The sequence below is a fragment of the Hyperoodon ampullatus genome, assembly GCF_949752795.1.
Source record: "Hyperoodon ampullatus genome assembly, chromosome: 9".
NCBI lineage: Eukaryota > Metazoa > Chordata > Mammalia > Artiodactyla > Ziphiidae > Hyperoodon > Hyperoodon ampullatus.
Window position 1 is genome coordinate 74352589 of NC_136922.1, and position 18724 is coordinate 74371312.

The following is an 18724-nucleotide window of genomic DNA, read 5'->3' on the forward strand; positions in this document are numbered from 1 at the left end:
GATTACCTGATAACAGTTCAAAATACTGGTCATAAAGATGCTCACCAAACTCAGGAGAAGAATGGATCAACATAGTGAGAACTTCCACAAAGAGATGGAAATATGAGACAGTACCAAATAGAACTCACAGAGCTGAAGAACACAAAACTGAACTGAAAAATACACTAGAGGGATTCAACAGCAGACTAGAGGAAGCAGAAGAAAGGGTCAGTGAACTCAAAAACAGGCAGTGGAACTCTTTAATCAGAGCAACAGAATGAAAAAAAGAAAAAAAAGGGTGAAGATATTATAGGGGTCCCAGGAGGAGAAGAGAGAGGGAAAAGTGTGGAAAATTATTTTGAGAAATAATGGCTGAAAACTTCCCTTACCTGGAGAATGAAACAGATATCCAGTTTCAGGAAGCCCCAAAATTTCCAAATAGGAGAACCCAAAGAGACCCACAAGACACGTTATCATGAAAATGTCAAAATTTAAAGACAGGGAGAGAATCTTAAAAGTATCAAGAGAAAAACAACTTGTTACTCATAAGGGAACACCCATAAGACAATAAGCAGATTTTTCAGCAGAAACTTTGCAGGCCAGAAGGGAGTGGTACAATGTATTCAAAGTGCAGAAAGAAAACTTCCAACCAGGACTATTTTACCCAGCAAAGTTGTCCTTCAGAATTGAAGGCAAGATAAAGAGTTTTCCAGAAAAGCTAAAGCAAAACAAGTTCATCATCATTAGACTGGCCTTATAAGAAATATTAAAGGGACTTCTTTAAGCTGAACAGAAAGGGCACTGATTAGTAACAGGAAAACATATGAAAGTATAAATCACAGTGGTAAAGGTCAATATATAGTAAAATTCAGAATAATCTAACATTGTAAATGTGGTAGATTAATCACTTATAAAGCAATTATGAGGTTAAAAGACAAAAGTAGTAAAAATAACTAACTACAATAAGTAGTCAACCCAACAAGAGGCTATGACATTTGTATATATTTATGCGCCCGACATTGGAGCACCTAAATATATAAAGCAAATATTGGCAGATCTAAAGGGAGAAATAGCAGTACAATAATGGTAGGGGACTTTAATATTCCACTTTCATCAATGGATAGTTTATCCAGACAGAAAATCAGTATGAAACATTGGCCTTAAACAACATGATGAACTTAACAGATATATTCAAAACATTCCATCCAAGAACAGTATGGAGGCTCCTTAAAAAATTAAAAATAGGTCTACCGTATGATCCTGCAATCAGCCATAAAAAAGAATGAATTAATGACATTTGCAGCAACATGGATTGGACCTAGAGATTATCATACTAAGTGAAGTAAATCAGACAGAGAAAGACAAATACCATATGATATCACTTATATATGGAATCTAAGAAAAATGATACAAATGTACTTCTTTATAAAACAGAAACAGACTCACAGAATTAATATTGTTAAAATGGCACTACTACCCAGAGTAATCTACAGACTTAATGGGATCCCTATCAAATTACTCATGACATTTTTCACAGAACTAGAACAAATAATCCTAAAATGTATATGGAACCATAAAAGACCCAGAATTGCCAAAACAATCCTGAGGAAAAAGAACAAAAGAGGAGGCACAACCCACCCAGGTTTCAGACAATACTACAAAGTTACAATAATCAAAGCAGTGTTACATTGGCACAAAAACAGACATACAGATCAATTGAATGGAATAGAGAGCCCAGAAATAAACCCATACACCTATGGTCAATTAATCTTCAACAAAGGAGGCAAGAATATAAAATGGGAAGAAGACAGTCTCTTCAGCAAGTGGTGCTGGGAAAGTTGGACAGCTGCATGTAAATTAATGAAGTTAGAACACACCCTCACATCATGCACAAAAATAAACTCAAAATGGCTTAAAGACTTAAACATAAGACATGACACCATAAAACTCCTAGAAGAGATCATAGGCAAAACATTCTTTGATGTAAATCATACCACTGTTTTCTTAGGTCAGTCTCTCAAGGCAATAGAAATAAAAACAGAAATAAACAAATGAGACCTAAACAAACTTACAAGCTTTTCTACATCAAAGGATACCATAAACAAAACAAAAAGCCTACAGAATGGGAGAAAATATTTGCAAACAATGCAAGCAACAAGGGCTTAATTTCGAAAATATACAAACAGCTCATGCAACTCAACAATGACAAAAAAAAAAAAAACCTAAACCAAAAAATGGGCAGAAGACCTAAATAGATATTTCTCCAAGAAGACATACAGATGGCCAATAGACGCATGAAAAGATGCTCAGCATCACTAATTATTAGAAAAACGCAAATCAAAACTACAATGAGGTACCGCCTCACACCAGTCAGAATGGCCATCATTAAAAAGTCTACAAATAACAAATGCTGGAGAGGGTGTGGAGAAAAGGGAACCCTCCTATACTGTTGGTGGGAATGTAAATTGGTGCAGCCACTATGGAAAACAGTATAGAGGTTCCTCAAAAAACTAAAAATAGAGTTGCCATATGATCCAGCAATCCCACTCCTGGGCATATACCCAGACAAAACTATAATTCAAAAACATACATGCACCCCTATGTTCACAGCAGCACGATTTACAATAGCCGAGACATGGAAACAACCTAAATGTCTATCAACAGATGAATGAATAAAGAAGATGCAGTACATATATACAATGGAATACTACTCAGCCATAAAAAAGGAATGAAATAATGCCATTTGCAGCAACATGGATGGACCTAGAGATTATCATACTAAGTGAAGTAAGTCAGAAAGAGGAAGACAGATACTATATAACTTATGTTGATTTGTATCGTATTTTCAATTCCACATATATCTATGAAACAAAAACATTCAGACACAGAGAACAGACTTATGGTTGCCAAGGGGTGGAGGTGGGGGGTTAGGAGAGGGAAGGAATGGGAGCTTGGGGTTAGCAGAGGCAAACTATTATATATAGGTTGGATAAACAACAAGGTCCTACTGTAGAGCACAGGGAACTATATTCAATATCCTGTGACAAATCATAATGAAAAGCATGAAAAAATGTCATTTGCATAACTGAGTCACTTTGCTGTACAGAAGAAATAAACACAACATTGTAAATCAACTATATATATGTATATATAAAACTGGAATATTCACAAACGTGTAGTGATTAGACAACATGCTATCAAACACCAGTGGGTCAAGAGAAGAAATCAAAAGAGAAATAAAATACCTTGAGACAAATGAAATGGAAATACAACATATTAAAACTTATGGGACAAAGCAAAAGCAGTTCTATGTGGAAAATTTACAGTAATAAATGCCTACCTCAAGAAACAAGAAAAATCTCTAACAGCCTAACGTATACCTCAAGGAACTAGAAAAAGAAGAAAAACAAAGCCCTAAGTTAGTAGAAGGAAGGAAATAACAAAAATCAGACTGGAAATAAGTGAAATAGATAAACAAAATTGATAAACCTTTAGCTAAACCTTTAGCTAGACTCACCAAGAAAAAGAGAGGTGACTCAAATAAAATTAGAAATGAAAGAGGGGACATTATAACTGATACCATAGAAATACAAGGGAACATAAGAGACTACTACTATGAGCAATTATACGCCAACAAATTGGACAACTTAAAAGAAATGGATACATTTCTAGAAATATGCAACCTACTAAGATTGAATCAGGAAGAAATAGAAATCCAAAAAGACCCATTTTTAGGAAGGAGATTGAATCAGTAATAAAAAACAAAACAAACAAAAAACCCCAAAACCTTCTAATAAACAAAAGTCAGGACCAGATAGCTTTATTGGTGAATTCTGCTGAACCTTTAAAGAAGAATTAATACCAATCCTTCTCAAAATCTTCCAAAAACTAGAAGAGGAGGGAAAACTTCCAAATTTTTGTGACGCCAGCATTACTCTGATACCAAAAATAAACAAAGACACCACAAGAAAAGAAATTACTGGACAATATCCTTGATGAACAGAGATGCAAAAATCCTTAACAAAATATCAGCTAACTGAATTCAACAATACATTAAAAGTATCTTACACCATGATCAACTGGGGTTTATTCCAGGGATGCAAGTATGGTTCAACATCCACAAATCAATCAGTGTGATACACCACATTAACAAAATGGAGGATAAAAATCATGATCATCTCAACAGATGTAGAAAAAGCATTTGACAAAATGCAACATCCATTTGTGATAAAAACCCTCAAAGTGGGCAGAGAGAGAGCATACCTCAACATAATAAAGGCCATATATGACATGCGCACAGCTAACATACTCAACAGTAAAAGCTGAACGATTTTCTTCTAGGATCAGGAACAAAACAAGGATGCCTATTCTCACCACTTTTATTCAGCATAGTACTGGAAGCCCTAGACAGAGCAATTAGGCAAGAAAAAGAAGTAGACATCCAATTTAAAAAGAAGAACTAAAGCTGTCTCTGTTTGCAGATGACATGATCTTGTAGAAAACCGTGTAAAGACACTTCCAAAAACTGTTAGATCTAATCAATGAAGTCAGTAAAGTTGCCGTATCCAATATTAGTATAAAAAAATCTGTTCCATTTCTATACACTAATAATAAACTATCAAACTTAAGAAAATAATCCCATTTATAACTGCATCAAAATGAATAAAATACCCAGGAATAAATTTAACCAAGGAGATGAAAGACCTCTACACTGAACACTATAAGACATTGTTGAAAGAAATTGAATAAATGGGAAGATATTTGTGCTCATGGATTGGAAGAATTAATATTATTAAAACATCCATACCCTTGAAAGCAATATACAGATTTAATGCAATCCCTATCAAAATTCCAATGGCATTTTTCACAGAAATAGAACAAACAATCCTAAAATTTGTATGGAACTACAAAAGACCCAGAATAGTCAAAGCAATCTTGAGAAAGGAACAAAACTTCAGAAATTATGTGCTCTAATTTTGACTATATTACAAAACTATAGTAATCAAAGCAGTATGGTATTGGCATAACAAACAGACACATTGACCAATGGAACAGAATAGAGAGCTCAGAAATAAGCCCACAGATATTGGTCAATTAATTTGTGCAAAGGAGCCAAGAATATACAATGGGGAAAGGACAGACACTTTATAAATGATGCTGGGAAAACTGGATAGCCACATTCAAAAGAATGAGACTGGACCACTATCTTACACCATACACAAAAATTAATATAGATTGAAGACTTGAATATAAGACCTGAAACTATAAAACTCCTAGCAGAAAACATAGGTAGTAAGATCCTTGATACAGGTCTTGGTGATGATTTTTTAGATTTGATCCAAAAATCAAAGGCATTGCCTTTAAAGCAAAAATAAACAAATGAGACTACTTCAGACTAAAAAGATTATTCGAAGCACAGGAAACCATCGACAAAATGAAAAGGCAGCCTACTAAATGGGAGAAAGTATATGCAAATTGGGATTAATATCCAAAATGTATAAAGAATTCATATAGCTCAATAGCAAAGAAACAAACAATATGATTTAAAAATCCACAATGAGATATCACCTCACACCCGTTAGAATGGCTGTTTTCAAAAAGACAAGAAATAAGAAGTGTTGGGACTTCTCTGGTGGCTCAGTGGTTGGGAGTCCACCTGCCAATGCAGGGGACATGGGTTTGATCCCTGGTCCAGGAGGATCCCACATGCCGCAGAGCAACTAAGCCCGCAAGCCACAACTACTGAAGCCCATGCACGTAGAGCCTGTGCTCCGCAGCAAGAGAAGCCACCGCAGTGAGAAGCCCGTGCACTGCAGTGAAGAGTAGCCCCCACTCTCCGCAACTAGAGAAAAGCCCACGCGCAGCAATGAAGACCCAACACAGCCAAAAAAAAAGAAAAAAGAAGTGTTGGTGAGATCGTGGAGAAAAGGGAAAACTTGTGCACTGTTGAAGGGAATGTAAATTGGTAGTCACTATGGAAAACAGTATGGAGGTTTCTTAAAAAATTAAAATAGAACTACCATGTGTGGGCTTCCCTGGTGGTACAGTGGTTAAGAATCCACCTGCCAATGCAGGGGACACGGGTTCGAGCCCTGGTCTGGGAAGATCCTACATGCTGTGGAGCATCTAAGCCCGTGCGCCACAACTACTGAGCCCACGTGCCACAACTACTGAAGCCCACACACCTAGAGCCCATGCTCCACAACAAGAGAAGCCACTGCAATGAGAAGCCCTGAGAAGCCCACGCACGGCAACGAAGAGTAGCACCCGCTCATCACAACTAGAGAAAGCCCGTGCACAGCAATGAAGACCCAAGGCAGCCAAAAATAAATAAATTTTTTAAAAAGATAAGTAATATTATTTAAAAAAAAAAAAAAAAAGAACTACCATGTGATCCAGCAATTCCACTTCTGGGTAGTATCTGAAGGAAATAAAAACACTAAGTTGAAAAGGCATATACAACCCAGTGTTCATTGCAGCGTTATTTACAATAGCCAAGATGTGGAAACAATCTAAGTGTCCATCGATCAATGAATGGTTAAAGAAAATGTGGTGTATATTATACCATGGAATATTATTCAGCCATTAAAAAGAAGGAAATCTTGCCATTTGCGACAACATGGATGGACCTCCAGAGCATTATGCTAAGTTAAATAAATCAGACAAAGACAAATACCATTATGATCTTATATGTGGCATCTTACAAACAACAGCAGCTAGGAGCTATAGATACAAGGACCAGGTGGCTGGTGGCTGGAGGCTAGGGGTGGGGGTGGGCAAAATGGTTGCAGGGGTTCAAAAGCTACAAATTTCCAGTTGTAAAATAAATAAGTCATATGGATTGACTATAGTTAGTAATACTGTATTACATATTTGAAAGTTTCTCTGACAGACATTAGATCTTTAAAGTTTTCATCACAAGAAAAAAAAAAGTTGTAACCCTGTACAGTGACGGATGTTACTGAGACATTTTGTGGTGATCATTTTGCATTATATACATATGTGGAATCATTACATTGTACACCTGAAACCAATATGTTGTATGTCAACTATACCTCAGTAAAAATGAATAAATAGCATCCCGTATGGCAAAGGTATTATTTTACTATCATCACCATCATCACCTTTTACATGATCACCCAACTGCAGTACTACATGGCTTAAAAAAAAAAAAAGGCTGATTTTTCTCATAATATACCTTGCACAATATTTAAACAAGCACAAATCAGAAGTGAAATTGAAAGGTGAATTGTTAAATAAACACAGTTGCAAAAGTAAAAACAGGAAAATATTAAGTTAAGCTTTTGGGAGAGATTTCTTACATCATTTTTATACAAATATATATTTTCCTTAAACCTAGAGGATTTACTTATTTTTTTGTCCTAACCATAGATGATATTGTGACCAACTTTAGCAGACTGTTTATACAGTGACTCTTTCTAGGAAAATGCTTTTAAGATCTAAAGTAGATTTTGTTATCCGAAAGTTATATCCAACCTTCCTATTAATTAAACTTTTTGGATTAGAGATATTTCAACTGGCCAACTTAATAAAATTACCATTGAGTAGGTTCAAGTATGGTTTTCCTCTGTTTTTGCTTTCTAGGTTCCTGACAAAATAAATGGATAACAGTTTAAATATGGAAAATGATTATTATTTTTAAATCTCCTGTCATAACCAAACATAAGATTGACTAAATCTTTCTGGGCAGATTTCTGCTCCACTCTTCTGCAGATTCTATCTCTTAGAACTACCTTCTTGATTCTCTCTTTTTAAGTATTTGAACTATGAACAGCCTTTTATAAACCTCCTTAGGTTAAAATTGAAGGGCCCTATTTTGTTGTGGTAATCAGAGCGAATGAAACATCGAAAGGTAGAGAGTTGTACCCTCTCTAGAATAAATATTTTGCCATTATCTTTGTTGCTATCACAGTAATATTAATAAGTATGTACATGAATTCTTTACTGAGTACTTTATATACATTGTCTCGTTTAATCCTTACCTTAACCCTATGAGGACAGTACTGTTATTACCAGCTATCAAATGTGTGATCTTAAAGTACTGTAGAGATTCAGTAAACTCATATGCATAATACTTGCACCATTGCTATTTTTTCACTTTTCTTTCCCTGCCCCTCTGTCCACATACTAACTTTGCGTTTTAAGTGTTTTAAATAAACACCTCTACTAACTGAGTGTTTACTCCCTGGCAGATTTCTGTGTTAAGCTCCTGGGAAACAAAAGGGGACCTGATATATATGTTATCTTCCTAGACTTTATAAAGTGTGACTCTTTAGAAAGGAATACTTGAATCAGTGCTATAGTTAAGTCATGACCAACAATTACTGGATCAAATCTCTCTTGAGAGTTTGGAATATTTAATGAATCAGCAACAGATCAGGCAGCAGGGTAAACAAATAAGAAAATCAAAAAAAATCTGTGCTATCCACTTACTGTAATTTAAAATATAAATGCACTTCCCACAGAAGGAGGATGGATTCTAGGATTTGGACACGTGTTAGGTATATGATTGAGGAGTTCTTTTGTGGGGTGTGGGAGAATGGTACTGTTTTTTTCTATAGTTCTTTTGAGTTTATTGAGAGGAAAGATAATAGTAAAGGTTATTGTTCAGTTTCTGTTAAGTGTGGTCCTCTTTGTGCTGCAGTGGAAAATGTAGCTCCTCTCTTTCTTTTACCTCCTGACCTATCTCACTTTCTTCCCTACTAGGAAAATGTTGACTGTGTTTTGGCTAAGATGCATGGCCTCGCGGGGACAGCAGTGTGCCAGAGGGCTCTGTGTGGGAGGCGTACTTCGGGCCAATTTATGCAAGCAGCAGGTCATTCTAGGGCTGTAGGCCAGAATGCTGTGCGTCCTCTGGCTTGGAGACATGCAGCTACTTGGAGCTAAGCTACCGTGCCGTCTTAGTAAATATTTCCTGCCCCCGTGATCACTTGAGGAACAGAACTCCCTGGAGATGTCTGTGTCTCGTCCCTCACAGCTGGCTTTTCACAGAGGCCAGATACTGACTTAGCCATCAGGATGACTTAGCCTGCAATTCAGGATGACCAAAACCCACTTTTAGCCTGCTTTTTTATTTTGTATTGAGAAACAGTTGCAGCAAAGCAATATCTGGGAAGAGGAATGCCTCTTGCTCTGCATGGTGAGTCCCCCTGTGCCCTCCCAGGGCAGATGTGAGCCTTAGCAGCTAAAGACATGGGGACACCTGTGGGTTCTCTGTGGCTTTGATTATAAAGCTAGAGTCAGGTTTGATCGCAATAAAATTTCCTAAATTACTAATTACACATAACTGACTGTTCATGCTTTAACCTGCATTTGCTCTTTGGCATACTGTTGACCTGTTGAAAAAAATAATGAACCCCTGTTTCTTAGTATATGGTCTACATGATGGGGACCTGATTGAGAAAGCATTTTCAGTCATAGGAAATGTTATTAGAGATCAGTCAAGATAAGACACATACAAATCTACCTTCGCTTAAAAATGGGTTGTGGGTTATTCTCAGAATTCACTGTTCTTTGCCCTTCCCTGTACTCTGCTGTACAGTGTCTTTGTTCCAAGAAATTCAAAGCACCTGTCATACCACATCTTAAAAGAAGGAAACTTAAAAAAATAGACTTATTTAGAATACAGCTGAGTTTCCTGTGCAAAGAGTTTTCTGATGGTTCTTAGGGTTCATTTCACTATAACTGCTTTCCTCACATTTGCCTAGTATTTTGGGCCACCTATGACTGGGTAAAACGATTTGGGATTTTATTATTAAATTCATGTATTCTTATAAAAATAAGTCTTCAGTCTCATTTCAAAGAGAACAAAGGCCCTCAGATCAGTCACAGATATTTTCACCAGTCATTGAAGATGCTGTTTAAGTAAGTTTCAGTTGTTACCTTCAGGGTGTTGGGAAGCTAGACACTTGCCAGATATGCCAGCTGCATGGATTTAACATTGATGACCTTTCAGAGGACTCAGAGATTTTGTTTGGGTTTGTGTCTGCAAGTAATTCATAACAGTTTTTTTAAGAGTCAAATGTTGTGCTAAAGATTTCCTTTTATGCTTTCTTTTTAGCTCCTTGGCTGCTGGTATGTTTCTCTGTTTTCCTAAATTTACAGTAGCTGTCAGTCTTGTGCTGAGTTCTCCTCTCAGTAATACACTGAATTGTGCAATTCTTTTGGGCCTAGTTTGGAACAGGCATTCTTCCCAGAACCTAGTTGGCTTCTCAAAGGTTAAACACTTTTGGCAAAAAACTGCAAATATGACCGAATAAAACCATGAAAACGAAAAACCACAAGAACAGCAGGAAAAACAATTATTTCTGACAGTGAACTACATGGATGCAGAGGACTCGTCTCTTTTAAAGTTTGTTTCTCCATTTAGGTCTTCTCAGTTTGTTAATTCTTATGATCCTGTCTTTGCTTCAAATAAAACCAACAACATAATGCCTTTTATGATTCTCCATCCCCCTGGGGGTGGGAGGGGTGGCAGTGACAGAAACTGTAACAGCTGTTTCTTCTTAGTTTATTTTAACCTTTTTGTTACCCCAATCACAATCAAACTACTCTTTCTAGAACACAACTGAAAAGAAAAATGCTTTTGGAAAAGAATACAAACCAGATTATTAAATTGATTTGATAGAATTTAGGGATTCATTTTTTGGTTTCTTTTTTTGTTGTCATATCTTAAGTATTTTTCTACTTATAAAGTACAGAAAATGAATGTGTTTCTGGTAGATGTTTCTGTAAATGCACCTTGCTTAATATCACTTTCATCTCTAAAATGAATTTTGGTTTGTGGCTTCTTTACTTGCCCTATTCATAGATTTGATTTTTCAGAGCAGCCCAAAGTGCTTGTCTAGTAAATTATGTAGGACCTATGTTTTAAGAGGATGACTATTTTTGTAAGTTTTAATATTTACATAAAGGGCTTATTCTTTTGAGAACTCTGTCATAACTGTATATTTTACCAGTAGAGTTCCTATGTAATCTCTACAATGCTTCTGTTCATATAAATATGACCCTTAATTTTTAAGTTTTAAATTTAGACTTCTTTTGATTGACACATCATCTCTCTCTTGGCTGCCTACCATCTTATGTCTGTTTCAACAATGTAACTGGAAGTTTATGAGTTCTCCAACTCATCAACTTTGCTCTTAACTTGTTGAAGGATAATATTTACTATCAAGTCTTCATTAAAACTAAAATTCAGAATAATCTTTAGAAAGGAAATGTGAATCGAGGCTTAAAACAGATCAGCAAGACAAATCAGCAGAAATCAGTTGAATTTATAACAGATCTTCTTCCCCCCAAGAAGGTGAACTAAGTGTTAGAAGTGACCCATCCCTGTATTGGCAGCATAGCATGATGGATTAGACCATGGATTACAGAGGCAGATTGTGTGGGTTCTGACCCTGCCTACTACTTCCTGACTCTGTGACTTTGAGAAGATTTCCTAAATTTTCTGTAATCTGTCTGTGGTAAAATGGGGATAATACCATTACTGCTTCTTAGGGATGTTATTTGAATCAAATGAATTAATATTTGTAAAGAGCTTAAAACAGAATTTAACAGAATTACCAAGTTTCTTAAATAGTTAAAAAAATATGAAAGAGTAATGAAAATATCTCTTCTCCTAAGATTACACATTCTTAATTAATAAATGCTTTTTTCTTCATTAATGCCAGGCTTCTTATTCTCTGTAAAACCACCACTTGTATCTATTATACAAATTACACTGTATGACCCAGCAATCCCACTACTGGGCATATACCCAGAGAAAACCATAATTCAAAAAGACACATGTACCCCAATATTCATTGCAGCACTATTTACAATAGCCAGGTCATGGAAGCAACCTAAATGCCCATTGACAGGCGAATGGATAAAGAAGATGTGGTACATATATACAATGGAGTATTACTCAGCCATAAAAAGAAACGAAATTGAGTTATTTGTAGAGACGTGGATGGATCTAGAGACTCATACAGAGTGAAGTAAGTGAGAAAGAGAAAAACAAATATCATATATTAACGCATACATGTGGAATCTAGAAAAATGGTACAGATGAACCAGTTTGCAAGGCAGAGATAGAGACACAGATGTAGAGAACAAACCTATCGACACCAAGGGGGGAAAGCTGGGGGATGGGGGTGGGGTGGGGAGTGGGATGAATTGGGAGATTGGGATTGACATATATACACTAAATGTATAAAATAGATAATAAGAACTTGCTGTATAAAAAATAAATAAAATAAAATTCAAAAAAGAAATTACACTATGTTGTTGAAGACAGTCTAGAAAACGAGTGTTTGATCTATTTGCACTAAGAATTTATTTTTTCATGTTCCTTGTTTACTAAAAATGCAAAGTTCAACAGACTTAAATTACTTTGTAGATCTTGTTGGCTAAAAGTAGGAGTTTGGAGAGATTCTATTCTTGGCTTAGGGCTTCTGATTTTTGTATAACAACCATCATTATTGTCTAAGATCTGGAAGGGACTTTGATTCTCAAATGAATATGTTCTATGAGCACCAATGAGTTGTTTAGTTGGGAATGTCACTCCCATTCCTCTTCATCCTGAGGGCAGCTGATTTCACATGTTACATTCAGTCCCTCCCTCCTGATTACTTATTGTTTTCCCCTCCCTTTCTGAATATCGAATGGCTGGACTCCCTTGTTTTGAATCAAATGCTAAAACTTTTTATTTCATTCTGCTACTGAATCATCTTTTTAATGCCTCCTCTCCTTTTCACTGGCTCATTTGCCAAACTTGGCTATCTGCCACTTTACTTCCTCAGCCATATTATCCCATATCTTCAGCTAAAAACAAGATTTGATTTGAATTTCTCTTCATCAGTTCAAACTCTCAAGGTCTAAATATTAACTCATCTGTATCTTATCTCTTTTAACTACAAAAAGCCACATACTGAGAGAGGACAATCATATTTGACAAAGGACTGATGTCTTGACTATATTAAGAACTTCTACAAATCAATAAGAGAAAAAGGCAGTTCAGTAGAAAAGTGAGGGGAATACACGAACACCTGTTTCAAAGGTGAAACATGAATGGCCAACAACATGATAAGATGTTCAAACTTATTAGTAAACAAGTAAATGCAAAGTAAAACCACCATGAGATGCCATTTCACACTCAATGAATTGGCATATATGAAAATATGCCAGTTTCATAGATTGGTGAAGATGTGGAACAATGAGCATTCTCATACTTGGTTGGTGGGAATACATTTTGGAGCAATCACTTTGAAAGCAAATGTGGTATTACCTAACTTGATTAAACATATGCGTATCCTGTGGCCCAACAATTTTACTGCTAGTTATTTGGCATGTGTACTCTAGGAGACCTGCACAAAACTGTTTCAAACATTAATGTTTGGAATAGCAAAACACTGGAAATGACCAAAATATTCCTAAGTAGGATGAATAAATAAATTACAGTGTATTAAATCAATGGAATACTGTACATCTAGAAAACAAGTGAACTTTAGCTACATGAATCAAGAAGGGTAAATCTGAAACACATAATATTGAGGAAAAATGCTATTTATGGGAATTTATATGGTATCATTTCCTTTCTGATAGATTATGTAGGGATATTTACACATTCACTGTTGTATAAAGTACAATGAAAAGCAAGGGAAGAGGAAGATGATTTAGGAAGGGACCAAAGGAGGCTTCAAAGGTATCATTACCCTCTATTTCTAAGGCTGAGTGGGAAGGCCATTCTTTCCCCTTTAAGACTGATAGATTCACTACATACAGTTCAATGTATATTTTATGATTAATACATAAAGAATCTAATGCTCAATAACTATACTTAATGTTTTTCAGTATCAAGTGAGTTTTTGTGGATTCCTCCTCTTAGTCTTGAAATATAAGCATTCCACAGTAGAATACAAAGTTAAGGTTAGAAGTGTCCTTAGAATTAGTTAATATGGATATTTGTTTGAAGGCATATTGAAGAGAACTGGGTTGCTTGCCAGTTAAACACTAGTTTCTTAATAGGAGTAATAATAATACAGCCAGCTCTTTATAACATTTCAGATATTTTACAAATCACGATGATAACATAATCCTGGAAATACTCTACTGAACAGATACATATAAGACATTAGGATAAAAATTTATAGAAAGAATGTAGAAAGAGGGAAACTATAGACTCTAGAAACAAAGAACTTTCCAAGGCTGTGGACTTGGATCCATGAAGTTGATTTTACTGTTCTCCTAATATGTTTGGATATCGTAATCCCCACTTATCTGTGGTTTTGCTTTCCATGGTTTCATTTACCCACAGTCAACTGCAATACCAAAGTATTAAATGGAATACTTTAGAAATAAACAATTCATAAGTTTTAAATTGCATGTCGCCCTGAGTAGCATGATGAAATCTCATGCCTTCCCACTCCATCCCACGTTAAACATGAATTATCCCTTTGTCCAGCATATTTCACCTGACCATCACTTAGCAGCCCTCTTGGTTATCAGACCGACTGTCGCAATATTGCAGTGCTTGTGTTCAAGTAACTTTTATTTTACATAATAATGGCTCCAAAGCACAAGAGTAGTGATGCTGGCAACTCAGATATGCCAAAGAGATGCTGTAAAGTACTTCTTTAAGTGAAAAGGTGAAAGTTCTCAGTAAGGAAAGAAAAAAAATTATATGCTGAAGTTGCTAACGTCTATGGTAAGAATGACTCTTCTGTCCATGAAATTGTGAAGAAGGAGAAAGAAATTTGTGATAATTTTGCTGTCGTACCTCAAACTGTAAAAATTATGGCCACAGTACCTAATAAGTTTGCAGTTAAGGTAGAAAAAGCATTAAATTTGTACAAGATATTTCAAGAGAGACTACATTCACATAAATTTTATTACAGAATATTGTTATAATTGTTCTCTTTTACTAGCAGTTATTATTGTTAATCTCTTTGCCTAATTTATAAGTTAAACTTCATCACTGGTGTGTATACATGGGGAAAAAATAGTATAAATAGAGCTCAGTATTATCCGTGATTTCATGCATCCACTGGGGGTCTTGGAATGTATCCCCCAGTAATAAAGGAGGACTACTGTACTACTAAATACATTAGGGGAAGATGGAGAGAAACTCACAGTCTTACAGTTCTGTGATCTTTTTCCAATTGCTCCATAGACAATTTTACATGAGAGTGGGCTTGGCACTGAGAAGATTGGGAGGAAACATTGGTGTGTTTTTTAGCTTTTTTTTTTTTTTTTTCCCCACACCGCATGGCTTACAGGATCTCAGTTCCCTGACCACGGGGTGAACCCGGACCACGGCAGTGAAAGCCAGGAATCCTAACCAGTAGGCCACCAGAGAACTCCTAGACTTTATTTCTACAGCCAACTCTGGAGTTTTCCTTTTTGAGTTTTTTCTGACTCGCTCCCCTTTTTGCCATCTGGCATGTAGAGTATGTATTTCCCACATTTCCCCCTTTTACAAAGTTACAGACTCTCTACAAAGTTAGAGACTACAGAGAAATGGGAATGTTCAAGGAGTTGGGGAGTTTATGATGGAATACACAATTTGATGAAACTCCATCAAAGGCACTCAATCATAAAGCCAAATACAGAAATACACAAGTCATGTGACAGTGGGATGCGGGTAGGGATTGTTCTGTACCGTTGTTGTTGTTGGAAGCAGAATCCCCTCATTAAAGCTTGCATTGTATGAAATTTAAAAAAGAAAAGAAGGAAAGGAACACAAATACAAACCCAGAAATAATCCTGCTAAAAATTCACAAATATTTCTGAAAATAGACAAATGTCTTATAACATTGGTCTTATTTTTATTGTATGTGTTAAAGTCCTCCAGAAATAGAAATTTTCTTCAGTTCCTTTTACTTGCCCCAAAATTCTACAGGAAAGAAGTTTAGAACATGGTGTACTAAATTTATTAGATTGTAATCCATTTGATTTCTCACTTTTTTATATCAGTTCATGAAATTTATTGTTTAGAGAGGCATCACTAGAGATGTCTCGGGAAATAATAGAAATGTAAAGTACTTTGCCACACAAGAAGTGGAAAAGCAATTTCTATTTTCTGAAGGACTATAATGTCATGGAGTCATTTAGCAAAGAGCAGTAGATAGGGAAGATGGATGAGAGGCATAGAAAAGTGGAACTCAGGACCCAGGACCAGTGCACAGTGTGTGAGTAATACTCTAACCCACGTGCACACACACATATACACAAGTACGATCTTTTTTTTTTTTTTTCCAGATCCAGTATCTACTTCTAAAGATTGCTCATCTAGAATTTAACTTGTTTCTTTTTATGCCTCTAGCCCACAAAAGACTACTAGGACTGCATGTCATTAGGTTCTGGATTACTTAATTATTTTCATCAATTCTTATTATTCAGTATATTGATGATTTATATATTTTGTGTTCCTCCTTTTTCTGACTGTGGCCTCCTCCCAACTGAAAATGAAGATTGCTGTGTTCACTGTATCCTGGCCTGCCTGTTCTGTGAATTCCTGACCCTCTGCAATATTGTCCTGGGACAAGCTTCGTGTGGCATCTGCACCTCAGAAGCCTGCTGCTGTTGCTGCGGAGATGAAATGGGAGATGACTGTAACTGCCCTTGTGACATGGATTGTGGCATCATGGATGCCTGTTGTGAATCATCAGACTGTTTGGAAATCTGTATGGAATGCTGTGGAATTTGTTTTCCTTCGTAAATATTTATCTTCTGTTTGCATTAAAACTGGAGAGTGTTTTAAAATTTTTCTTTTAAGGGGAAAGAAAAGCACATGGTAAGATTCTCATCAAACAATCCAGTATTTGCACTGTTAACTCATTATTTTAGGAAATCTCTGAGAGCCTTTTTTTCCCTCTAACCAAATCTACATGGTTTAATATGTGAAATTTTAACTACTTTTAGACTTCTTGATAGGTTACAATGACTGAGGGACATTTTGACAAAACAGAAAGAAAGGAAGGGAGGAAGGAAGGAAGGGAGGGAGGAAGGGAGGGAGAAAGAGAAAGAAAAAGAAAAAGACAAAATGTCTCCTCCTTTGTTTACCTATTTCTATTTCTTTTAACCATTCTTAGGAGCCCCTTGCTCCAAATGTATTATTTCTCAGTGGTTATTTAAATCAGACAATTTATTTGTGATGTTTATTAATGGTTAAAAGTAAGTATTCTTTAAACTTTGGGAAACAAACCCACACAGTTGTTGGGGACCCAGTGTTCATCTCCATGCTGTGTTCTCTACTCGCTCAGCAAACACTGAGTGCCTACTGTGTGTAATCTCCTGCTGCAACACAGAGATGGATGTCATTCATCTCCAGTCCAGAGGAGCATAGGAAAGTTTAGAAGAGGAAAGAGACCTGTAGAGAATAAACCAGCCCACAAGGCATATTGAAGTGAGGATTATGAGAGAGAGAAACTCAAAAGGCTATGGGAATACACAGAAAGGAAAGCTAATGTCTACTGGAATATTCAGAAGGCTTCAAGGAGAATGTGGCATTTGAAGGAGGCCTCTTAGGATGAGTGATTCATCTGCTGCTTGAATGAATTAGATTTAGGACCAAGTTTGAGGTGACTAGCCTGAGCTGTGTGTGCCCTTGAGCAGTTAAAAGAAAAACGCCTTAAGTATGTATTTTCTTTTTTTAAACTATAAAATTAACTAATAAAATGCATTTTTACATAATTTAGATATTATGATAAAGTTTTGATAAAAACAATGCTTTATTAAAATAGCTATATTTTTTAAAGAATGTGGAATACTTTTGAAAAGTTGCACTTAAATTAGGAGATTTTTTAATATTAAAATCTCAGCATTCTAATTTTGATTTATTCAAAAGCTTTTCTTTTTGAGAGCTTTAAGTCTTTTGTGGGGGGGGGGGTTGTTAAGAAAAACTGAAAACCCCCCAATATTTATAAACACAGTTAATCTTAAGTGCAAACCATTCCTTCCAATTCAGTAGGAATCTTGACATCCACTACTATGACCGAATTTCAGTACTGCAACTTTATATTAAATTAAACCATTATGGCAGGTTATAAATATCCTTAAGTATAAAGAAATTAGTCAGTTACAAGACTTACTAAGTGTTAGCGACTTGGTAAGTTACAAAGTTACTAATACATAGAGACTTTGTGTGATGCAGATGAAAGGGAGAGTAAATTTTCATACTACCTGCTCTCCTACTAAGTTGGATCCCCAAATTGTAGTTTGGTTTGATTTAATGTAATTCCTTGTAGAAATTTTGAAAGTATACCTTTGGATGAATAGTTATTTTTGATTCTTCCGGTTGAATATCAAATTGATAGTAAAAACAAATGCATACTTTTAGGAAGCCTTTTAGCAAATTTAGGCTTTTAAGAAAGATTTTAAACCCAAAGCATGAGTATGAGACCCACGGGTTTTCCTTTGAGATGAAACTTAGTTTCTACTTATATTATTACTTAAAAGGCTTAAAAAAGAAAAAAAAGTTAGCAGACTCTTGAATCCCCCTTTAAGTACTGTTTACACACACACACACACACACACACACACACACTGTTAAACTGTCCATTTTAAATAGAGTTCTAGTAAACAGCTGTCTTTCTGTTCCTTGTCTAAAGAGTGTCTTTGATGTAACAAATGAAATATAAGAACATCTTTCTACTATTTCATAGTAACCAGAGTCTGAGTATTTACATATACCCAAAGTTAACTTATGCATATATATTAGGATGTGAGAGTATCAACTTTA

The 18724-nt window shown here is 35.7% G+C and overlaps 1 protein-coding gene across 1 annotated transcript in view; it reads left to right on the forward strand.

Moving 5' to 3' along the window:
- MDFIC (MyoD family inhibitor domain containing) overlaps positions 1–16702 on the forward strand; it is a gene marked incomplete at its 3' end in the record, with an annotated part of 101033 nt that extends 84331 nt beyond the window's left edge. The window contains exon 5 of the mRNA XM_079711752.1: positions 16455–16702. Within this exon, the coding sequence (XP_079567878.1) occupies positions 16455–16702 (248 nt within the window). The remainder of the gene's footprint in view (positions 1–16454) is intronic.
- Between the last annotated feature and the right edge of the window lie 2022 nt (positions 16703–18724).